General features: G+C 47.6%; 1 protein-coding gene across 10 annotated transcripts in view; it reads right to left on the bottom strand.

Moving 5' to 3' along the window:
* Positions 1-24,808, bottom strand: part of CACNA1E (calcium voltage-gated channel subunit alpha1 E) — a 497,854-nt gene that overhangs the window by 61,431 nt on the left and 411,615 nt on the right. For 7 of the 10 annotated variants that reach the window (XM_045452580.1, XM_045452585.1, XM_045452576.1 and 4 more), the window contains exons 15-27: positions 23,283-23,395; positions 22,801-22,932; positions 22,249-22,321; positions 20,308-20,425; positions 18,448-18,515; positions 17,588-17,685; positions 13,368-13,424; positions 11,596-12,243; positions 10,852-11,165; positions 8,405-8,564; positions 7,133-7,262; positions 6,374-6,433; positions 5,480-5,586 (exon numbers count right to left, since the gene is read on the bottom strand). In XM_045452580.1, coding sequence (XP_045308536.1) covers positions 5,480-5,586; positions 6,374-6,433; positions 7,133-7,262; positions 8,405-8,564; positions 10,852-11,165; positions 11,596-12,243; positions 13,368-13,424; positions 17,588-17,685; positions 18,448-18,515; positions 20,308-20,425; positions 22,249-22,321; positions 22,801-22,932; positions 23,283-23,395 — 2,078 coding nt within the window. The remainder of the gene's footprint in view (positions 1-5,479; positions 5,587-6,373; positions 6,434-7,132; positions 7,263-8,404; positions 8,565-10,851; positions 11,166-11,595; positions 12,244-13,367; positions 13,425-17,587; positions 17,686-18,447; positions 18,516-20,307; positions 20,426-22,248; positions 22,322-22,800; positions 22,933-23,282; positions 23,396-24,808) is intronic. The other 3 variants (XM_045452584.1, XM_045452581.1, XM_045452583.1) reach the window with 1 other exon arrangement.

Genomic DNA, 24,808 nt, shown 5'->3' with positions numbered 1-24,808 from the left:
GGGCAGAAAGTCATGGTAAGTCACTCTCGAGGTGACTCTTAAGGCTGGAGTCTCGAGAAACAACATCCTTCTCTCTGCTCGCTGCTGGAAATTTCCAATTCCAGCTCAGCCAGCATCCTAAATCCACAGTTAATTGGCTACCTGATGGCTAAATTTAATTTTAATCCTTCATTTTCTTCCACAGAACAGTGGGACTGGATGACCTGTCTGGCTCAATGGTAAATGGGTCTTCTCTGCATGAAGCAGGACTGTGTCCACTCCTTTTCTTCCCCCACAAGATGAATGTGTAGGCACAGCTTCCTTTGGGAGACACCCCTCTCGGTTCTAGAAAAATAGGGGTTGTCAAGAAAGAAGTTGCACAGCAAAGCTTGAGGTTTGAGGGGACTGCCTCAGACACAGGCGCACAGTGAGGAAGAGGAGGAAGGAGCCAGGTATAGGGTAAAATGTCTGTACGACTATTACTGTGCTGAGTGTAAGTGCACACTAGTATCTCAGTTCTGAATAGCCACTCCTTTCTCAGAGCACGCATTCACACCTTTATAAATACAAAAGTAGAACTGGGGTACCATATTCTGTGGCTCCTGAGGACCCTCCCGAACCTAAAATTGTATCTGCATATTTCACTGAATGAATTCAGAACTGGCTCTGCCACTGTGGCTGCATTCAGAAGGCCTTATCCATCTTAAAGACTAGGGCAGAGTGTCAAATGTCAGAAAAGCAACACACTTCAATGAAAAGAATGCAATAAAAGCTAATGTGGGAATTCTGGTTCCTTCTGGCATCGAGAGGCAGACTGACTCATGTTTCTCCTTCCTGGCTAAGCATGGAATAATTAAAGGCCAAGTGTGGCTGTGATCCAGGTGTCCTGTGTGCCAGGGAGCCCTGACCTTACCTTGTGCCCTGCTAAGATGGCAAACAGCAAGGGGAAGCTTTGGCCTCAGCTGCCATAGAGCCTGCATGATTCTGACTGATGCACAGGCCCCAGATGGGGGGAGGAGGTGGGAGCAGAATTGCTATTTTTTTTTAATTGTTTGTGTTGACAAACCGTTATCAGCTGTGAGTTTACTGTTTACAATCCAATCTAGGATAGCTCACCTGGTGACCTGACTTGAGCTAGTCAAGTAACATGTTGTAGAACAATGAGAATGAGGAAGGTGAGGAGCTTGGGTTGGAGTGCAAGATCACACATACATATGTCCCTCACCTTTCTTCCTATGACGCTGTCCCTGCCCACCTGCCTGTCCAAATCCCTTCACTCAACATTTAAGGTATGAAACCTGAGGGCCGGGGGGCATCACCATGACTGTGCAGGATCCCATAAAGCTCATGAACTCACCCTGACATGTTGGCCACATGACTTCCCTACAAGGCAGCTGACTCCGGCAAGACACCCCAAAGTGACAGAATGTACCTGATGTGCAGACACCCAGAAATGCCAAGGCTGGAGCCATCTTGTTTTCCCACCCACGAGGCTGGGAAGCAGAAACGATGGCAACAGGGTGTGAGGACACTGGGAAAAGCAGTTTCTGGCCCTTCGGTGTAAAATAATTATCAAACAGAAGAATCCCTCTTTTTCAGATAGAAAAAGATCAAAGAGAAAGGTTTCATAGATCCAGTCACTCACCAGACTTTTCTTGAAACCTCACAGAGGAAAAGGCACAGTCAGTACATTTATAGTTGGCAAACACTCTGTGTCTCCATATGGCCCAGAAAGTGGGGTGTTGTGAGGGCAGTGGAATGAGGAGAAACATATCCAACCTCTGCCAAAACTCTGCCCACTTCCCTACACAGGTATCTGGCTGAAGGCAGGAGACCTGAGTGTTCTTATAAATGCTTTATAATGTAAAAGTGTACCGGGAAGAATAGGAAAGGGGCCATGCGAGTATCTTTCCGTTTATTTTCTCATCTCCTGGTATGCCCACACTTAGAAAATAAATCCCCTTCCCCTCCTCCTCAAAAGTCAATAATAAAAGTTCCCAAACAGAATTTGTCAGGTTTACATTATAAAGAATCCCTTCACTTGAAGTACGCAGCTATAGAGAAGAGAGAGTTCTCTTCAGCCACTACACAAACAGCATATATGCTTATAGAAAACATACATGATGGCAGGTGCAGACCTCTGCAGGAGGGCTCAGGGGACCACGCAGCTTTCTTTGAGAATTCAGCTACAGGCCATTCCCTCCCCTTGGCTAGGGGTATTGCTCTTGGGACTTGGGCTGGGTTCTGAGAGGGCCCTGGCTGGTAGTGTTGGAAGGGATGCCAAGTCACCTATGACTTCTGAGGCATCACATAAAGGTGTTACCATGGCAATCATCATCCGTTCTACTCAGACTGAGCAACAGCCTGAGTAGAAACCTCGGCAGGGCAAGGTTCAATTGCAAGGAGGAGAGAGAGATAGGGCTAGAGTAAGGTCATCTGAACGGTGGACATTCCCAGAGGCAAACATATGGGTTATAACAATGGAAGTTGTAACCACAAGGAGGGAGGTCCTTGAAAAGTGTGCAGAAAACCCCACATTTGGCTTCCTGTTGGCTTGAGCCTCCTGCCATGGCCCGGCAGAGTACAACACAGGCTTCCTTCTGCTGTCTGCCCCAGGCCAGGCCCTCACTCTGCTGGCAGGGGAGATCCTGGCCAACCCTACCAAAGTGATGGAAGAGCTGAATTCTCCGGTGCCCTTAATGAGGAAAGGGAGAGAAGAGAGTTAGGAAGCGTGGCACATGAGCGAGAGAAAGCATTACCTGGACCTCAGCAAATGTGACGAAGGCCAGAGAAGAGGGGTGTGAGCCTGTTCCATGAGCAGGAGGAAGGGGAGAGGAAATGTGCATGGCCAGCTTGGAAGGATGGTAACAAAAGACAGTGGATGGAGAAGGGTGAGCAGGTACCATTTACACTTCCAGGGAAATTAAAAAAAGTTCAGAAAGTAACATCACTAAAAGCAAGTGATGGATCATAACTCTCAATCCATCACATAAGTGTGGACCCCAGAACCCAGGGGTTCTTGGGGTTCCCTGCACTGTACCTGGTCTGAGGACCAACAGACAGGCTTCGGTTCCGGGGCTGTTAAGGCTTCCCTGCCACCAGCACCAAAGCCACCACCGCCATGTTTTCAAAGGGTACAAAAAGAGAACAAGACAGGTGACAACCCTCCAGCCCATCGTCCTCGCTCTGGATCTGAGGAGAGACAGCTGGACTGTGGACATGGGGCAGGCATGCAAAGGCTTCCTCTAAGATGCAACTTTTTCCCATGGGCACCTACATACCTGACAAGGTGGTGTGTGTGTGTGTGTGTGTGTGTGTGTGTGTGCGTGTGAAACAAGTCTTGGAAGCCACTCTGTGTTCATCTTCAACTATTTTCACACATTATATATCAACACATACTTGTCTTCCATGTTTAGGCTTGGTGAGAGAATGGAAGCATAAGGAAGGAAATTAACATTTATTGATCACTTACACTGTGCCAGGCCCTATGCTAAGCACTCTATACACATTATTTTGACTCCATTTCAGAGATGAGAAGTTGAGGATAAAAGGGTTACTGTCTTGCTATGTTGCTCTAGCACATGATGCAGGTAAATAGAGGGGCTGGGATTCAAAACAGGGCCTGCCTAAGTCCACAGCCCACACCTTTCTCCCACTATGTCCTGTCACCCCAATGAGATTCCTAAAGATGGGGTGGATTCCTTGATATACTTCTCTCCTTGTCTTTCATTTCTTCAAAAAGACACAAACTACTTTATTGAGATCAAAATAAGAAAGAAGAACAATATGGTGAATAATGTAAGCAAATGAATTGACAAAATGAAAAGGGAACTTGACCTTTTAGAAACTCAAAGGTGATATTTATCCCTTACCAAATAAATAGGCCTCCTTAGGAAAAAGACTCTAATGCTTCTTTCTAAGAAGGAGGAAGAGGAGCTGGGAGTCCCCTTGGTATAGCCAGAGCTGCCTTGATTTTTGTCTTGAGGTGAGAATTCATACGAGGTAGAGATGTTTGGGAAAATGCCATGCTTTTGTGAAATTTTCTTGGAAATAGCTCAGTCATGTCTAACGGGAGTCTTTCCTGTTGTGAGAGACACAGGTGATTCTATGCGACTCTAATAGGGGTTAATATACTGGTGTACATGGGGGACAAGGGACACTGAAATTGATCTGCAAGGTCAGCTCAGGGTCATAAGCCACATTCACCCTGGCTCTCCTTTGGTGGGGGGTCCCTCATGGGTGGGACAGCAATTCAAATAGCCCACTTCTAGGTTCTGGGAGATCTTAGATTCTTAGGACAGCTGGAGACCTTTCATCTCTCCCACACAGAGCTCCCTACCCTCAGCCACTTGGGGAATGTTTCTTCTTAAATCTCACCCCACCTCTTTCTCTGCCAGGGTAGACAGAAATGGAAGCTTATGGTATTTGGGGAGTGGGGGAGGGGGGGGATGGATGACCCCTTTCCTGGACCAGGGAAGGTCAAACCTATGCAGGTATTTTGCCCCTTCCCTCTTCCAGTTGCTATCACTGACAACAACTCCCAAATGTTTCCCTTCAGCCTCATCACACTGAAGCCAGACTTGCTTAGAAGATTCAGCTCTTGTACTTGAGGAGTCTGGAGGGAAGCCTGCTGCACCACCTAGGAAAGGGGGGAGGCTGCTCTGCTGGTGGAACAAGGTAGAGACAGAGCCCAAAAGGCTGTCATTCATCTGAGGGTATTCGACATACCAGCTTAGGGAAAAGGCCCTGACACCATGTGTATTTCCCAGCTATACCCTGGAGGGTTAAGAGAGCCCCTTCCTTCGCCAGATTCCACAGGAATGTCGGAATGTGGTTGAAAACCTGCTACAGCTGGATCAATGTTTGGGGGAAAAAAAATCCCCAAACGTAATGAACACGGTTTAGTTACCTAAATGGTTTAAGACTGTCTTCCTCAGTGTGTTATCAAGGAAGTTCCTAAATCTTACGTTCTGGAGTTAAACGTATTAACATGGTTCTGATGTCCCTGAAATCTCTCTGGGGTATCTCTGCTCATGGGCAGAGAGTTTCCTCATGCTCAAGATTCTGTGATCCCCAACTTTGTTCTACGCTCTACATTCTTCTTTCAAGCTGATTCTTTGTTTGAGAGAATCAAGAAACGAGAGATACGTAAGCTGTCCCTGGGTCCCTTCCTGAGCCCCTGGAGGCACTGCCCACATGGGTGAGCCCCTGCCCATGCTTCCTCATCTCCAAGAAAGGAACCCCAGGGCCTCTGACTTCTCCCTAAGGACTTTCCCGGCTCCTCCTTCACCAGTGCTACCGTTTCGGGCATGTGAGCTGAAGATATAAGGCTCCTAGAAGTACCACAGAGGGCAAGCGGGAAGCAGATTTCAAGGGCAGCTCTCTTTGGCACCACTCTGAGTGAACTGTTTCTCAGGCTGGCCTTGGAGAGGCCTCAAAATCAAGGTCTCAGGAAGAAGAGACAACAGGCAATTGAACAAGAAGAAAGAGTTACACTTACGCCAAAGCAAAGGCCACCAATGCGCCAACCACCACCACAAAGTCCAGGATGTTCCATAGGTCTCGGAAGTAGGACCCATCCTGCAGGATCAAGCCCTGGTCTATCATCTGAAGGAGAAAGATGTGAACAGCCAGGGATGAGCCCACTGGTGTCGGCAATGCACCCTGAGCTCGGGGCTCCCCATGACAATGCCCCTACTGCCATTGTCTCTACAATCAACCCTGTACAAGGACCTGAAGAGCAAGAGGACATGTCTCACAGTCTCTCTTCACCTCACTCTGAAGCCTGAGGCCCCTTGTCATAGCCACCAGGGTTCAACTAGACTCCTTGGCTCTCACAGAACTCTGCCACATTCCTTCCTCCATTAGTGGCTCAGAGCACCAGGCGTCGCCACATATGCACAGAGGAGGGAACCCCACATAAGGGAGACTATGAAAAGAATAGAAATGTGGGGTGTTAGGATGGTGGGAAACAGAATGGGGGGCAGTGAGGGCAGCTGGAACTACATGGTGTCCAGGAAGACCCATCCCTAGCCGACCCTTTGCCTTGGCACGTGCCCAGGCTCAGACCAGGGAGCACACTGGGGAGGTGAGTACAATCCCCACCCCTGTCTGCACTCCCACTGCCTGCCTGAGAGTGGGCCTGGCTCCCCTTGGGCCATACCCACAGGTCTGCCCCAGTCTAAACAGATCCACGCAGACGTGCTGTACCACAACATCTTATCATGACAGACTTCATCAGAATTCTGAGACCAGAGGAGGCGTGGCTGGAGGCCCTACTGAGGTTCTGTCATTGGCTGGTAGGTGGCAGCACTGGGGAAGGGCACCAAACTAAAGGAGCAGACACATGACCCATCTAAACCCCGTAGCCCAGCTTTTCTCTAGAGGCTTTTACCTTTATAACCATCTCAAAGGTGAACACGCCAGTGAAAACATAGTCAAAATACCTCAGGACCTGTAAGACACATATCCATGAAGGGGAAGAGCATCACATGTGGCCACCAGGCTATACACATGCCTGACTGCCCGTGTGCATGCAGTCCTGCACCCCCACCCCAACTCGTTTCTACCTCAGGACAGAAGCTTGGGATTGAGCCTGCTAGTTGGACACAGGAGGAGGGGGGCCAGGCATTACTGCTGGATCCGCATGACTTAGCGGTCAGTCCTTGGCTCTTCCCTCCCCTTGGGCAGAACTTCACTTCTTGGGTCTGAATGGCCCCACAAATATCTCCCTCAGGACCTAGAATCCTTGTCAGTTCCAATCCTCCTGACCTCTCTCATACTTCCCAACATACACCCTTAGGACCTCCGGGAGATGTCTCAGCAGCCTGGGGTAGAGCTTCAGCTCCCCAACTTCACGCACATCCCTCATGACCCTACATGACCCTGTAAGACCTGGCTGGCTCGGGGGAGAAGGCCCACTGCTGAAACATAACAGCACACAGTGTGGCTGGGGAGTGGGGACTGGAGAAAAGGGGCTGGTCTTGAAATGGTCCCTACTTTGCCCTGAGGGACTGGAATGGACCATTTCTTAACCCTTCTTCACTCCCCAGGAGCCTGCCTTAATTCACTTTTAATGCTGGGGTGGGGAGGGGCTGGGATGGGGTGGGTACCAGGGTATTACGGAGGTTGCAAACGGCTCCCGTGCACCCACTTTGTTGCGCTCCGAGTTGGTCAGGACAGGGTCCTCGGCTGCCAGGGCAATGCTGCTGGCTGCGATCACCAGGAGAATGCACATCTCAAAGTAGCGCAGGTTCACAATGTAGTGGCAGGCCCTGCGAATCCTGTGGGGTGGAAGGGCCTTCTGAGCTGCCTCTGCTTCCCTCCCATCCCCATCTCTTACTCCCCACCCTCGTGCTCATCAGCCTCTTCCAGACAGCCAGGCCCTGGCCAGAGGAAGCCATGGGGAGAGCAATTTAATTTCTCAGGCACCACCCTTGATTTAAAGCTCCAGTGGGAGAAGGTAATCAGATCGGTTAGAGGCTACGGTACGCAAGCCAAATACATTATCTGCAGGCACGGGAGCAGCCAGCATCAGATTACACGCACTCAGCATAGCTACATGGGACCCTCCATTGTATCTCAGTGTCACCTCCCCCACTGTACAGAAACTGGGGCATAGCAAGGAAATCATAAGAAGCCAGAAATGTAAAAATAGACCTTGATTCTAAGATTCCTGATGAGAGGAACAACAGGTTTTCATGAGCCCCAGGTATTCTGATTAAAGTGATTATATTCTATAGATTGTATTCTGGACTCAGGTGACCCGATATACCTTAGCCCAAGTTCCTTCCCTCCCAGAGGCTTGTCTGAATACTGCCCGTGTGGTCACTGAAAACCTTTCTGTCTTCCTAGCCTCAGAAGCTGGTCTATGTGTATATCTTGCTCATTTCCAGGGCAAAGGCAGCTCAGTCTAACCTTCCAGAATCTTCTCTGCCACCTCCATCTCATGGCCCTACCTCTGCTTTGAGGAACATGCCCATTTCAAAATCCACATGTAGGGCAGTGGGACCAATCCTCTTAAACTCCAGTGGGTGGTCTATTTATTCCAGGCTCCATATTCCCAGTTCTGTCCACCACTGAAATATTTGGTGACACATCCCAAGTAGATTTCCTTGCTCCCACCCCAGCCCTCGACACAACCTACTGAACAATTTGAGGTAAAGGGTCCTTTTCTCATGACATTGCTCATGCTTCTCCGTCTTAAATTATTCTTCAGATGCAGCACAGAGCTCAGCGGCGATTCAACCTCATGACACACTTCTACCAGGGAGCACCCCGCATGTTTCAGATGTCTGGCCACAGTTCACTGAGAAGGATCGGGGGCGAGCGGACCCTCGTCTCTCCTCCTCATCAACCCAACTCTGGCTCTAACCCTGGTCGTCTACCATGGTGCCAAAGGGCGAGCGATAGGAAGGTGCCTTACGGATTGGTGGTGCTGAAGATGAACATAGAGCTGTGGGGAACCATGGCTTTGCCCGTCTCACGCTTCTCCTTCTTTTGCTGCTTCTTCTCTACCTCTTCCTCCTCCTCTTTGATCTCTGCCTCCTTCAAAGGACTGGCTTCTCCATCAGTCTTGCTGCTAACTGTGAAAGGCACATGTTGAAATCATCAGAAACCTCGCTGCATGTGAGAATAGCACCTTTCGTTTTCCACAGGGATGGGATAGAGACGAGGGGAAGGGGTTACAGGAATGCATCTAGCCAGGCACCCTGCAAGCACTGGGTTTGTTAGATTACACTGTGAAGCCCTTACTCTCCTCCTAGCCTGACCCTCACCCTAATTTTACATGACAGCCTTTTTGGGCATATAAATAACCATCATGTGGGGCACCTGGGTGGCTCAGTAGGTTGAGTGTCCGACTTCAGCTCAGGTCACGATCTTATGGTTCATGAGTTCAAGCCCTGTGTCGAGCTCTGTGCTGAGAGCTTGGAGCCTGGAGCCTGCTTCAGATTCTGGGTCTCCCTTTCTCTCTGCCCCTCCCTCACTTGCACTCTGTCTCACTCTTTCAAAAATAAATAAACATTAAAAAAATAATAATAATCATGTTTCCCAGGGTAACAGAACGATTATTTCTGTTGTAAGGCTTACAAAGTTATATCTAAAAATCTAGATTCTTTGTCTACCTTTACTTATTGAATTTTCACAACAATACACCTTGAGCGGCATATGTTATGTCCGTTATACAGATGGGAAAAGTGAAGTTCAGGGAATTCAAGTTATCTATCTTCAGTTCATACAGCTAGTTCCCAACTCAAAATCCTATATCCTTTCAATGGTATCACACTGCAATGGAAGATTTTAAGAAACCATTACTCTGTTTGCAGCTGACTCTCTGGCTGTGCTTTTTCCAGTCGTGATTAATGTTGAAACGGGAATGCAATATTCATGCAAATATGGGACCATGATGGCCTTCCAGGGCTAGGAGGATGAAGGAGTCAGAGACTGAGTGGAGCTTTTGGGCCGCCACCCTCAGTTTCCACATGCAACTTACAGTGTCGGTTAAGTGGCAGGGAGGCTAAAGTTGAGCGGGCAAGGGATTCAGTCAAACTCTCCCACTGTTCTCTCTCAGTGACCAACTCTACCCTGGAGCCTTGTGCAAGCAGCAGAGCTCTGAAGCTCTGGCTCCTTCTGGGTCCTTCCAAAAGGTAAATGATCCCAGATCCCTCTGACATTACGCCCTTACCTATGACCAAGGCCATAGACTAGCCCCAGGACAGGAGCAGAGGAAGGCCAAACTTTCTTGATGTTTCTCGTAAGAGAGGGTCCAGAAGATTTACTTATTAGAGCATAAAATTAACCACACACCACAAGAGGTTGTGAGTCTGACATCCTGAGACATGCCCAAGTCAACCAACCCCAGGAGCAGTGAACATGGGAGACTTCACTTTTTAAAGCCGTACTGGCATTTTGAGTGTACAGAAAGTAAAGCAATGGAGAGGGAGCAGAAGAAAGAAAACCAGGAAGAGGAGACTGTCCTATGAAAATAGAAATCTATGGGAAAAATCAGAAGGAAAAAAAAGCAAGGGTAGAGTCCTCTGGTCATAATTCAGTGAGCATGAGGCGGCAGCCAGAATTAATGCAGGAATGGAAGTGGGGTGAGGGGTGGGGGTGAAGTTGGGGTGGGGGTGGGTTTAGTACGGGGACAGAGGCAAGGTTAGGGCAGGAAAGGGGGTGGGGCTGAAGTGAGGATAGGGGTGAGGTTAGGCTAGGGCAGGGATGGGGGTAGATGGAGGGCTTTCTGCTGTTTCCTTTTGAGGTCTGGAGATTAACATCCATTGCCTGAGGAATCTATCAGAGAAACTGAGTAAAAGCTCCTAGGAGAAAAGAGTAAATAAGAGTAATAAATTCATAAAATGTTAGTGCTGAGGAAGACCTCAGTGATCACCCAGTTCAGTGCTTCACTTTAGGGTTGACAAACTGAGGCCTCAGGAGAAACAGGTTTGGAAGCCACACACTAAGCGGTCTGGACCATCTCCTGCTCCACACGGGTTCCCTAACTTGTCCGGGTGACATGGCCCCTCGGAGGTCCTGGAGAGTGCCATCGAGTGTTCACACGATACATCAAATTGCCACGTATATACATCTGGCTACAAAACCACATGTGATCTCTCTGACGTCTCTATGATGGTCACAGGGGCCAAGGCGTAAGCAAATTTTACAGATAAAACTAAAGATGGAGAAAATTCTAACTTATTTTTCCTGCAAACCTAGATAAAACTGCTCCTATTGTTTCCTTGCTGAAGAATGATTTCGTCCTGCTGGTGGGGCTTTTCACGTTGCTTTACTGAGCGACTCCGGAGCCATAACTGTCCCCAGCCCTGGGTGGGATGGGTGGTGAGGGTGAAGGGGGACAGGGACTTGTGTTCTCACTGTGAACCACAGTTGAGTCCACCAAGGGGCCCACGTCGGGGATGGCGACGGTGACGCTGGTACTCTCAGTGGTGGCCTTGTCCGTGTTGGCCGTGACACAGGAGAGGTCGGGCTCACTCTGACTGATGGCCCGGCCCATGTCCAACTGCACATCCCCCAGCAGAGCTTGCTCACTGCTGCCCTCCGGCTCCTGCTCTGTCAGAGCCGTGTCCTTCCCCATTTCCAACTCTGGCTGCGGCTGGACTAAGGGTGTGTTGGCCTCGTCGAGGGCTCCTGCCAGCCCGGAGCCTCTGGGCACCATCAGACTGTTGGTCCTGCGGAGACAGAGGAGGAGACGGCTGGTGCTCAGATCAGAAGAAGATGTTCTAAAGTGGCTGGTGAGCCAGGCAAGAGGGAAAGTGGGGGGAAGCGCAAGGAGCCTCGCTCGGAGCATGGCATCTGCTGCCTCTCACCCCCACCCACCCAGGCAGAGAGGAACTAAGACCCACAGGCGCTGTCTGTGCCTTGTTCCCATCCATCCACCTATGACCCACACCCAACAGGAGATGCCCTAGAAGACCAGTCTCTAGGCTTCAGGGGGACAGAGCCCACTGTGTGTCATATTTACACATGCCTTATAAAGGGTGCATCAGTATCATTTCCATTTTATAAAAGGGAAAAGTGAGGGCCAGGCGGGATTGTACTGAAGCATCCTTAACACCAGGAGGGCTCTATGCCTCCAGGGCACTCCTGCGGCTAACTTACCTCCTTAAGTCTTGGCCTCTTTCCTCTTCCTGGATTGTGGGTTCCTTGCCCCCGTGGCTGGCCCTGGGCTCGCGGTCCTTCTCCCCCTCGGTGGGCCCCCCTTCATCCAGACTCCGCTCCTGGCTGGCAGACCTGCTCCGGGAGGTGGAGGAGTGTTCCTTGCCTTCGGTCCTGACACGACGGTGCCTGCTGCGCCGCTGGCTCTGCCTGTGCCTGGCCCGGTCCTCGAAGGTCACCACAGTCTCCCCTCCCCCAGCCTCCTGCTGGGTCGAATCACAGTTCCCATGACACGGCCTGGCCAGCCATGGTGGCTCCCGTTTGCCCAAGGACAAGGGGCTCCTCTGGTTGTCCAAGGCACTCGGCAGGTCCCCTCCGTCCCCCTTGAGGGACCCCCCGCGGCTAATGCGCTCCTCCTCACATTTCTCCAGGCCCAGGCCCAGGCCCTCAATGGGTCTGGGTCTCCGGTAGAGGCTCGGGTGGGCGTTGAGTGGGTTGAGGGGGCTCAGCGGGTTGAGGGGGTTGAGGGGGTTCATTGGTGGGGCCTCCTCTTTGTTGAGGGCCTCCTGGCTGGACATCTGCATGTGCCTTCTCAGCTGGCTGGTGCGCTGCTCCCACACTGACATGTGGTGCCGGCGCCTCCGCTCCCTCCTGCCAAAGAGGAAAGGGTGAGGACCACGGTCAGGAGCTGACTGATGAAGGCCAGGGAGGGAGCCACAAGGGTGTAGACCAGCCCTCAGTAGCCACGGGAAAGGGGTGGGACACATGGGGGGCAGCAAACGGGAGAGCCTAGGACCTGCAGACAGGAAGCACAGAGAGATGCAAGGAGCCGAGTGGGCCACGCACGAGTAGGTGGTTGGACCAGCGCCTCCTGGTGTGTGGGGCTTCCCACCCTAATCCCTGCTCTGCAGTAGTCGAAGGGCGGGCAGGGATCAGCCTAGGACTGAGCCCCCAGGGCCTGCAGGAGAGGAGTAGAAGGCTGGCCAGGTTTTCACTCCCCTGTTCTCCTTTGCTCTCAGGGCACCAACCTGTACCCACCCTCTGCTCACCACTGGCCCTCAATTCAAGGTCAGAGATCTTTCTTCCTCCTACTCTCCCTGTCTTTGGTCCCTCAGATGACAGCCTGCGATAGCACAGGCTGAAAGGCGCAATGGTGGGCTACTCTTGGAGGATGACGGACGGCAGTGACAGGCAGACCCACGGAGTCATCCCCCTCAAAAAATAAGAGTGCCATGGATCTCTTCCACAACAGCCGATAAAAGCCACAGGCTGCACGTGTAGAGCCCACCAGCAGCTCATTCTCCAAGCCGCTGCTGAACATCTCGTGGCGGCAGGAACACGCAGACATATGCACGCAGGAGAGCACGCAGGAGTGGGCTCACACGGGCGGAAGGGTAGTCACCTACTCTTTCACTCACATGTGCCCACACGCATCCTCACTGAGGCCCACACCTGGCTGTACACAACTGCCTACGTGCAAGGCACACCCACCAACACCAATTACCCACACCAACGCGTGCCCACTCACAGGCTGCGCAGAGGAGTGAACAACACACAGGGTCACATACCTTAGACACACACTGATATAAGCACATGTCGGAAGGTGCAGAGGATAGTGTCCACAAACCATGTGCACAGAACACACGCACACACCACAACGCACACTGACATACACACCCAGCGCCACTCTGCCCACTGTGTGGTGAGAACAAAGACACGGTGTCCCTACACACACACATAACCACTCACAAACACGCAGACCGGTACACACATACAGGTGGCTGCTGCGTGGCTCCCACATCGACATGTGGTGTCTTCTCCTTCTGTCTCTTCTGGGAAAGAAAAACGAACAGGTTCAGTTCACCCCAACCTCCTGGAACCACAAGCCCCACAGCCACCAGCCAATTTTCAGGAAGAGGCACAGAGTCCTCTACGTGCCCGTACGTTCTCCACATGCCTGCTGCCCTCCGTAGACTCCCGACCTTCAATTTGCCAAGGGAGTGACCTTTGATTCTTACTCTGTGCAAACACGCGGATCTAGTTTTTGAAGCGTACATGCAGGGACACAATGGATATGTCATTTCGTAGAGTACATAGCTTCAGGTGCTCGATCATCATGCCCGGCACTCACACCTGTACCTAAATACCCTTCAAGAGAGCAATTCTGGAAACCGCATAAACTTGCATGAAAGTTGTATTCCCTCCATCATTTCCAGGATATTCACAGGGGTGTGACTTCACAACTCATCACTCCAATCACTGTAAAATATGCAAGAACAAATGCTTTGCCATGCACACCATCAAAGCCACACAGTAGCCCATGGCCAGAGGCAGGGTCACCACTCCATGAGCTGCTGTCCATGTACTTCAAGATATGTGCCATGTCCCCTGCAATTGTGCAACACAGTGACCCTGGCCAGAGGCCTTCCAGGTTCCATCTGTTCATCCAGGTAAAACACAGTAATAACCTTCTTAGTCATGCACAGGGGAAAAAAAAATCTTTCTACAGACATACACATGCTGTTTCCTTTTGTTTACAAGCTCGATAGAAGGTCAGACAGGCAGGGTGTGGGAATCACCCACAAAGGCAAAAAGGACTTGTACAAACAAAGCCATCACTGCAAGATCAATGCTCAGGTAGAGGACAACACATCTGGGACACCTGTGGAGTGAGCTCGCCCCAAGTCCCGGGCTGACAGCCCCAGTTTGGCCCAGTGGGCCCCTGACTAGACCTAGGAGGCTGGCAAGTGCTGCGCCCTCCCTGACCAATGGAGAACATGCTAGGTAAAGCGGCACTGCTCAACTGCCATGTCTCACATGCACAGGGGAGCCTGACATGTGGGTGGGCAGAGGGAGTAGAGGCAGCTGGTTGGAGCCTCACTTGGCATCTGGAAGAGGCACAATGTGTACACGCATCCACAGAGTGGAGATGCCTGTGAGCCCCCCGTCTGCATGCACCCTTCAGCACAGGCAGCTGCAATGCAATAAGGCACACGTGGGCTGGTGGTGCCAAGGAGCATGGGTTGCATATAGAAATAGAAGCACACACACTAGCCAGGCAGCATGCACACCCACTAGGGAAGGCAGATTCTGCCGTCTATTTGCAAATTCTCAAACACTCAAATAGCCGTTCTCCAGAAGCACATGTGTAAGAGTTTAAGTACATGGAAGAATTCTCTTTCTTGTGAATGCACACAGGTGCGCGCGCGCGCGCACACACACACACACACACACACACACACACACACACACACATACACAGACCAGTCAAAGAGAGACCCAACTTTTAATTCCCACACAAATCAGATACACACTTCAAACTCCTCTTCACTTCTCCATTCACACGTACGAAGATCCAAATTCACACCCCATCATGAATATACCTTCATTCTTAAAATCATACAGAGAAGCATCGACATATCTCCCAACTCATGCATATGTGACCTCACATACACCTTACATGAACCTTGTGGATCAGGAAGGGCAGCTGGCGTTCTTTCCATTTCAAAGATGGGGAAACACATTCTAGAATCCTAAGTGGCTCTCTCTCCAAGTATACTGAGCATGTGAGTTACAGAACCAGCCCTCAGACCTTCTGGTTTGTAACAACACGCTTTTCATGTTTCTTTATAGACAGCCACACCTTGGTTATACAGCAGCCCAGAAATCAGGGGTCTCGTTTGCCCTCCCCAGCAGCACACACCCACCCTGACATAGTTCCCAGCAGCAGCACATACCCTATAGCAACGTACTGCAACCAGAGCTGTATCTCTGTTCATCGTGGAGAGTTACAGCACCTTCCTCCACCTCTCCAGGCCCAGATACACACACAGCTCACTGCCTACAGCCCTATGCCCTACCAGCATTTCATTCATTCTTTCATTCTATAAATAGTGAGTTTCTACTCCGGGCCAAGCATCTTCCCAACTCACGTCTCCAAACCCACTCTTCCTCAGGCTTCCTCATCTCAGTAAATAGAACCACCCACTCCTAAGTGACAGCCAGCCCTACCCACCAGCATGTTTGCATACCTGTGTGTGTGTGTGTATTTTTAACCCAAACTCACGAGTGCAAGGAAGGTGGGGAAAGAACTACTCAAGGCCCAGAGATTATTCCAGAGAGGAAGGAGTTGTTCTGCCTTTCTCCATTAATGTTTAACAAATTTTCAGGGCAGTATTTTCTCACGCACAAAGAAGGGGCTGAGAGGCCAAACCTTCAGTTCTGAAAGGTGAGGGCAAGATGAGGATCATCCAGGGGAAGGAGACCCCCACATAAAACCAAGAATGCCTCTACAGGGAAAGGCAGCAGACATTCAGAGACCTTCCCATGAGCACTTGGCAAAGAAAGGCTCCTCCTTTACCAGCTTCAGGGAATAGATAACGGGGTCTCGTGTCAGGATAGAGTTATACCTACCAGGGGTCTCAAAGTCTCCCCATCAATCCCCAGGGAAGCCCACATAGGCCTTGCACAGGCTCAGAAGTCACAACAGGGATTCTCAGCCCTTCCTCCAACACCTTCTTCCAGCTCCACACAGGGCCCACACCCTGCCAGTTCCTGCTAGTTCTACCAGCAGCCACAGGTTCAGGTTGGATCCTCAAAGTCTATACTTGCTGCTCCACTCTCTAATCTCTCATCCTCCCCCTAATTCATTCCATCTGGATTCTGTTCCCACCGGGCCACTGAAACTGAAGGTCCACAACAACTTTCATTTTGCCAAAAGAAATGGTCCCTTCTCTGTCCTCATCTCATGTGATCTCTCAACAGTAGTTAGCTGTACTGTCCAGTCGCTACTTCTTGAAGAGTTTTCTTCTCCAGGTCTCCGGGACATGACCCTTCCTTGTTCTTTCTTCCTACTCCTAATTGCCCCCATCAGTCTCCTCTGCGGGTTTCTCATCTGCTGGACCTCGAGGCACAGGAGTGCTCTGGGTTTCTGTCCTTAGCAGCTCTGTCTCCACTATGATTCACTCCGTGCCAGCTCACTCATGCTGAGAGTTTAATGCCATCCAAACACAAATGGCTCCCCCCAAATCTTTATTTCTAACCCTGACTTCTCTTCTAAGCTTCAGACTCATGTAACCAATGGCCTATTCAACATCCTCACTTGGATGTCCTCTAAGTATCTCAAATTTAATGTGGCCAAAATGAATCTTGCACTGTTCTCTAGACTATCAGTAAATACCACCACCATCTACCCAGTTGCTTAGGCATCAAACCTTAAAACTTGAGAGAAATATTTTTTTATCCCCACCCCCATGACATTTGATCTATCACCTCTTCCCGTTGGTTCTCTTTCCAAAGCACAGACTGAGTGTGATTGCTTCTCATCTCCTCCATGGCTACGATGGTCTCAACTACCATCATATGTCACCTACTTTACTCTAATGGCCAAATCTGTCTCCCCACCTCCACTCTTGGCCCCTACAAATCCATTCTCTACAGGGAAGAGTGACCTACTATCAGTGTAAATCATGTCATACCCATCCTTCCACTTTAGACCTTCCATGGTTGCCTTTAGAATAAAAGCTAAAATCCTATACCTGGCCTTCAGGATCTCCCTGGCCTTGTCTCCTAGTCTTCTTTGCTCCCTGCATATCAGCCTCACTGCACCTTGCTGGAGAACACTCTTCCTTCATAATTTTACATGACTGCCTTCTCCATATTTAGATCTCTGCTTGAATATCACCTCTTCAAGGAATCCCTCCCAGACTGCCTATAAGTACTCTGCCCAATTCTTATTCCTCTGCATTATTACCCTGTTTTATTTACCTTACCGCAATTATCACTGTCTAAAATTATTTACATATGTTTCTTATCTAGCTCACTGAAATAAAAGCTCTGGGAGAACAGAGACTTCAACTTGCTCACTGCTATATTCACAGGACATCTCCTGGCATGGAGTAGGCATCCTCTGATAATACACCATTCTGAGTTGATGAATTAATTGGCTGTTAGCACAGGAGCCCAGGGGTCACTGAAGTGGGGACAGCCAACTCACTCGATAGAAGGCATGTTGGGTGCAGACATCGGGCTGACCTCCTTGGCCTTCTGCAATGCATGTTTCTGGTTGAAGGCCTCCTCTTCTTCTTGTTCATCCTAGACACAGAGCAGGGATGGGTTTGCTGATATCCCCATGAAGGAGAATAGCTGCCTTGGCTCTCCCCACAAATTCTGGAGACCAGGTGAAATGAGGAAGGCAGGAGAAGAGGTTAACCAAGGCAGTTTGAGGGTGGGTTGGCTCAGAGACTTCAGGAGGCCAGGCGCCAGGCCCTTTTGGAAACAGAACCCTTTCAGCCCTGGCATGGCCAGTTTCTGGTTTCCACCTTGCCCCAAAGGTTTCCTCACAATTCTTCAGGAAATCCATGGAATTCTACCCCAAGCTCCTAGCCCTCAGTGGAGCTACCCACAGCTATGGAGGTCAGAAGCTAGAGCCAACACCTCTCAGATGTTCTGCAGTATCTGGAAGTGATGGAGCAGGGCCCTTCTAGGCAGAACCCCGTGAAGTAAAATGCTGAGACTGTGCCTCTACTCATGCCCTCTCCTCTGCCAAGCTGAGTGGCATCATCCCAACTGATCAGGCAGGGACCCCATCCCTTCACCTATATTCCTGTTGTAAATGTCTCCTCTTTGTGATGACACTGGGGAAAGCCAGTTCAGGTGAAATGACTAGAGCTACTAAGAACACACATCTTACTTAGGCTGCTCTGTTTTTCACATACTATACATTATTTCACTTGATCCTAACAATAATCCTGTGAGGTATGCAAAACAGATATATCATTCCCATTTCATCATCTACCCAGTTGATGAAGTGCCCAATGGCATTAGAGAACCATTAGATCCCCAGAGAATGCTTACCTTGGTCAGCTCTTGGGCATTGGCCAGATTGTCTACAGCAATGGCCAAGAACACATTCAGCAGTGTGTCTGAGGTGATGAGTTAAGGACGGGCGAGTAAGAAAAACAAAAGGCTTCAGCAAGACTGAGACGGCATCTCTAGGTCTTTCCTGCCTGGGATACCAGCAGGAACAGAAGTTGCCCCAAAGCATTGATTAAGCAGGGGTTATGCAGCCCTGTCTGAAGGGGAATATATATTCCCTCTTCCACTTATCTTCTCTTTGCATAGGACAAAGAAATAGCTAAATCCAACCACTCAGGGGCCAAGGTGGAGTAAGGAGGCCTTTAGACAGCTATGCCTCTCCTCACAGCTTACTGAATAGAGATTGGCTGAACAACATGACAACAGGGAGCTCAATGCAGGAGCTCACGTCTCCTTTCTGAGAGGCTGGAACTGAAGCCCACCTAGACCAATCCTACTACTCTGTTCTTAAAGACGAAAAGAAATGAGATTCCACAGCTCCATCACTGATTGGTTCTCAATAATGGGATGCTAACTTATTTCTCTCATTCTTCTTATACTGGAAGTCTTCCATATTTCATTTAACAAAAATGTCACAGAGCACACAAGGTCATTATAGAACCTATTTCTATTCTAAGCTCTAACCTCTGAAGTCCCAATTTTCCAACTCTTTTTGGGGTCCATGTGTTGTGGAACACAGAAGTGGTTCCAGCATAAAGGTCCAGGTCTAACTACCCTCAGAGTAATAGGAAAATCAAGGTGCCATTGTGACAAACTGACCTTCTGTTTCTGTGATGCACTGCATTAACTTTCTTTTTATGGGTTTCTCATGTTTGGTTCAGTCTGCTCTGACCCCTAGAAATTTTCACAGCAGATAACTTAAAGGAGTATCTTCTCTCTGTGAGACTATGGGAAAAGCCAAAGTCCAGCTATATCACATGGCTCTCCTTTTTCACTCCACCAATCCCATTTTAAGGCAAATCTCTTTCCCCCAAAACATTTAATGATTGTGTAGAAGTTCACAGTTTATAAGGTGCATCCAAAGAAATTATATCATTTACTATGCACAACAAAGGGGTAAATGCTGTCATCCTCCCCACAGATGTGAAAACTAGAAGTTCAGAGAGATTAAGGGACTTTCCCAAGGCCACACAGCTGGTAAACAGAATTGTTGGGATTAAAACATAAATCTTCCTAGTCTATATATTATTACCAGACATAGGTTTGGGAATTAAATGGACTCAATTTCCAGTCTCCCTTTATAATTTAATAATTGTTTGACTTTGGTCAAGTTAGTTCATCTAAGTCTTAAGGATTAGATGGTAAGGTAAGGATTAGATGAAATGGTACCTGTAAAACACTTAGTACAGGGTCTCATGAATAGCACAAATACAATAAATGTTGGCTATGCTTAGGAGTATTAGTATTAGTCATAGTACTAATATTTTTGAAAGCTTACTATGTGACCAGTCCTATTCTATATTAACATGTAATTAATTTATTAGTATTACAGTGTGGCCACTATTTCAGCCTACAGTTATCTTTGTCAACTCTTACTTTCCCCAGCTGATAGCATCTCCAACTGTTCAATGTAAGAGCCTCATAAGTTATTATTTGTGTATGTTGTAGATATAGATAATACTTTATCTTCTTGTTTATATTTGTCTTCTTGACCCAACTACTGTACAATTTCCTTAAAATCAGAATCCTTATTTCTCTTAGTACACTGAACTATATCCACCCCAATGCTACCTTGATGCCCTAAAAAAACCCCACCCACCTCTACCACCATCACCACCCTCCTCAAATGCTGGTCCAGGCAGGCAAAGAGCACAAAAAGGAGCATCTTAAAAAGGATACAGTTTCCAAACAAGGTGAGCACAATGAAATAGATAGCTGACCACATGCCTGAGCTAACTCCACCCTGGGAGCGGATCCCATTGTACATAACCTCATTCCAGTCCTCACCTGTTAGGATCTAGGCAAAGCAAACAATAGGCAAGTCAGAGACCTGGGTTGGTTGAAAAAATGGGGCTAATGCAAAAAGGAAAATTCTCGCCTAGGTTTTTTCCATCTACCTCTTGCTTGGCTATTCTTCCAGGGAGAAAAATAAAGTCATTTTTATGAGCAATTCTAAACTTTCTTCTAATAAGGAAGAAAGGCATTGAAAAATAGAAAGAAAGCATCAAAAGGAAAGATTCTATTCCTCAGACTACAGACTCCCTCCATCTCCAGCTTTGCCAAGTCTATGGTAGTCACACAGATCAAGTGGTCTGGTCACTACCAGACTATGCCAGGGGAGCCAAGTGTATAGTTCTTGAGATAGCAGCATTATTAGAAAGAGCCTCATGGGCTCCAGTTCTGGAAACCTGGGTTCTGGTTCAGCCTCAGATTCCAGCTAAACAGTATTTTCTATAGCACTCGGCATTATTTATTTTTGAGTTTGCCCCCGTGATTTAAAAATATTTTTTTTTGTTGGGGGGGATAGTGGGGGTGGGTGGAAAACATAATTCATTAAATGGACACATGGATTAGAAGATGCTTCCAATTTCAGAAAACCATAAATGTGATATGACAGTTTTACTTCTTCCTTACCAATTTAGATGACTTTTACCTCTTTTTCTTGTCTGACTGCGGTGGCTATGACTTCCAGTACTATGTAGGATAAAAGTGGTGCAAGTAGGCATTATCAACAATTGCCAAGCTATGGAGAGAGCCCAAATGTCCATCGATTGATGAATGGATAAAGAAGATGTGCTACATATATACAATGGAATATTACTCAACCATCAAAAAAAAAAAAAAGAAAATCTTGATTTTGCAATGATGTGGATGGAGCTAGAAGGTATTATGCTAAGTAAGATACATCAGAGAATGACAAATACCATATGATTTCACTCATCAACAAAACAGATGAACATATGGTAGGGGGAGGAAAAAGAGGAGAGAGGGAAACAAACCACAAGAGACTCTTAACAATAGAGAACAAACTGAGGGTTGATGGAGGGAGGTGGGTGGGGGATGGGCTAGATGGTGATGGGTATTAGGGAGGGCACTTGTGATGAGCACTGGGTGTTGTATGTTAAGTGATGAATCACTGAATTTTCCTTCTAAAACCAATATTGCGCTGTATGTTGGCTAACTAAAATTTAAAAATAAGATAAAATAAATAAAATAACAGTAAACATTAAAAAAAAGTGGTGCAAGTAGACATCTTTGTCTTGTTCCTAGTCTTAGAGAAAAAGGTTTTAGCTTTTCACCACTGAGTATGATTTGGCTGTGGGTTTGTCATATATGGCCTTTATTACGTTGAGGTATGTTCCTCCTATATACACTTTGTTGAGAGTTTTATCATGAATGAATGTTAAATTTTGTTACATGCTTTTTCTGCATCTATTAAAATAATCATATGACTTTTATCCTTTATTTTGTTAATGTGGTATATCACATCAATTGATGTATGGATATCAAACCATCCTTGCATTCCTGGAATAAAGCCCACTTGATGGTGGTCATAAATACCATAAGTTACTGAATGTCTTTGCCTTAATATCTCTTGCAAACTCACAAGTATGGGGAAAAGGCCAATCAGGTAGTTATAATAGAGCTCTTCCATTATTGGTAAGAACGTAGCTACAGAAATTCTAGGAATTATTGTGTTGATAATTATTCAACAAGAATCCCAGTTGCCTGGGATGAGCCTGGAAAGGAAAAGTAGGATTCTATTAACATATCACCATTTTTCAGTGTGAGCTCTGAAAGATCTTACTTAACATTTTTACCTGCCAGTTGGCCTCATACCTGGAATACAGTCATGATGGCTGCTGGAAAGGTGTCAAAGTTTGCTGAAGGAGTCCCATCATTGAAGTTAAACCTGAGAAAGAAGTTCAGAGAGAAGAATAAAATGAAAATCTCACATACCAAGTTTTTCCCTTCCTGAGATTGTTCCCTTTTTATCACTTCTTTTACTCTTTCTCCACACCCTCTTCTTCCTTCATTTCTCCCTATTCAATGTAACTTATGAAGATGGCATTATTAGTGGCTATTACTGATGCACTGTGCACTTTGAAGGGCGTGGATAATGAGATAGGGTTTGGGCTGACCCTGAGTTATAAGGCCCCATGCTGTACATTTCAGGGACAGTTCCCAAGAGAGGGGTCTTTTCCAGAACCAGAATCCTGTACAGTGTGAAAAGGTTAAAAACAGAGACCACCACACACACTCAGTGGTTGATGGGCCATGGAAAAAAGCAAACAAGATGATATCATGGTGATCAAATTAGAAACCCGAGTGCTCACAGGCTGAAGACTGGGTTTTGAGGCTCCTTTGGATGGAAAGTTCATTGGTGCTTACCTGCCCCCAAACAGCTGCATTCCTAGGAGAGCAAAGACAACGATGAAGAGGAAGAGGAGGAAGAGCAAACTGATGATAGACTTCATAGAACTCATCAAGGAGACCACCAGATTTCGCAGAGATGCCCAATACCTACAAAACCCAAACACTGTAGCAGTGAACACTGAATATAAACTTATCCCCAATCCAGCTGGGAATCTGCCTGGTAGTGTATGAAATGTGCTGCATTTGTATATTTGTGTGAAGGAGAGATGTCAGCAACAATGAGGCTCCCCTTGGGAATGTGACATGGGATCTGGCGTCATAGATACTTTTCTGGTTTGATATTTGGGGAAGGAGGAACTGAAGAATGGAGCAGGGACATGGTAGGGAAGGGGAACATATGGCGAGGGAGAACAGGGGATGGAAGGAAATATAATAAGGGAGAGAGAAGCTTCCGCTCTCACAGGTGGTTGGGAAGAGTCCAGTTTATGATCACTTACTTGGTTATTTTAAATATTCTTAGAAGCCGGAGAGCTCGCAAGACACTGATTCCAAAAGATGTACCAGGTCTGAAGATTGCCCAGACCACTTCAAAGATACTGCCCACTGTGACCTAAAGAGCCAAACCCAGCCACAGTGAGGAGGAGGAGAAGAGCAGAGCCTTCTGGCATTCAGCAGTCAGCACTTTTCATTGGGCTACGGTGAAATTGAAACTCTCCCCACCCCACCCAGCACAGCTCCAACAGGACTACCTATTTGTGAAGGCTGCCAAAGGAAAATGAGACTCTACTGCCTCCCTCCCCACTTCTCTCCACTCCTCTTCCTGACTTCAATCCTTCATGCTGGAGATTGGTTCACTGACTGCTGTTTTGTCCTTGGTGAAAACTACAAGAGCCAGTGTGCCTCTGCACAAATTTGATAGCCACAAGCGTTCTTACACAGTAACTCCTTGAACAGACAGACAAAAGAGTGATACTCAAAGCAAAGAAACAAATTTGAGTTAATGCAGGTTGCATCCCAATGTAAAAACCTCAGAGAACGTCCACATTCTCTCACCGTCCGAGAATTTAGCACTAACAAGAATCACTAACAAGAAGCACTAACAAGGTTCATTCACCTATATGTGAAGCATCTTTTAGCCACACAGGTCCCATGTACCCCAATGTGACAGTACTACTTGGTGGCACAGAATCTGATTGCCGTGGGAAGGAGTAGTGTCAAATTAACATTTTGGCTTTGTTTTCATTATATTTTCACTGAATGTCTACTATATTCTACACAGTGCTCTAGGACAAATAACAAAAATTAATCCTCACTGCAATGCTGAGAAGTATGTAGAGAGGGAATGGTCTTTCACTAGCTGTTATGCCTGAAAATTGCCCGTACCCAGAAGCATATGTTCCAAGTTAAAATGCAGATTGGCAAGTGCTCAAAATCGTTAGCATATAACTGAAGATTTGGCAGGAACAGAAGTGGGCTTGGCAGAAAGAGAAGTGGTTCAGGAACCCAAAGTTTTGCAACCTAGTTCTGCTGCTAACTGGCTATGTGAACTTGCACACGATGTTCTCTATTTACTCATTTTCAAATGAGAAAGATAATTCCTGATATGTAATAGAGTGGTTAGGAGTCCCCAAAGCAGTGGAGGACAAAAATGTATGTCAAAACATCTTGAAGGCACACATTTATATATCAACACATTTATATATCAACAGTATTTAGGAAGTGAACACTGGATAAAACAGTCTATGTGGGAACTTGCTAATACAAGTGTGTGTGTGTGTGTGTGTGTGTGCGTGTGTGTGTGTGTGTGTGTGTGCACGTTTGCATGACGGTATATCTAGGTAATTTTCCCAATTTTAAACTGAACTAAAAAATACACAAATATATAAGCTTCTCTCTCTCTCTTTTTTTTTTCTTTTTCTTTTTTTTTTTTTTTTTTTTTTTTTTTTTTTTTACTGAACCACCTTCTGGAATCAGTTCCTTTGTTCTCTCTCAGGCTTCCCCCAAGACAATAAGTGGTTCAAAA

The sequence above is a fragment of the Leopardus geoffroyi genome, chromosome C3, assembly GCF_018350155.1.
Source record: "Leopardus geoffroyi isolate Oge1 chromosome C3, O.geoffroyi_Oge1_pat1.0, whole genome shotgun sequence".
Taxonomy (NCBI): Eukaryota; Metazoa; Chordata; class Mammalia; order Carnivora; family Felidae; genus Leopardus; species Leopardus geoffroyi.
This window is presented reverse-complemented; position numbering and strand designations above follow the sequence as displayed.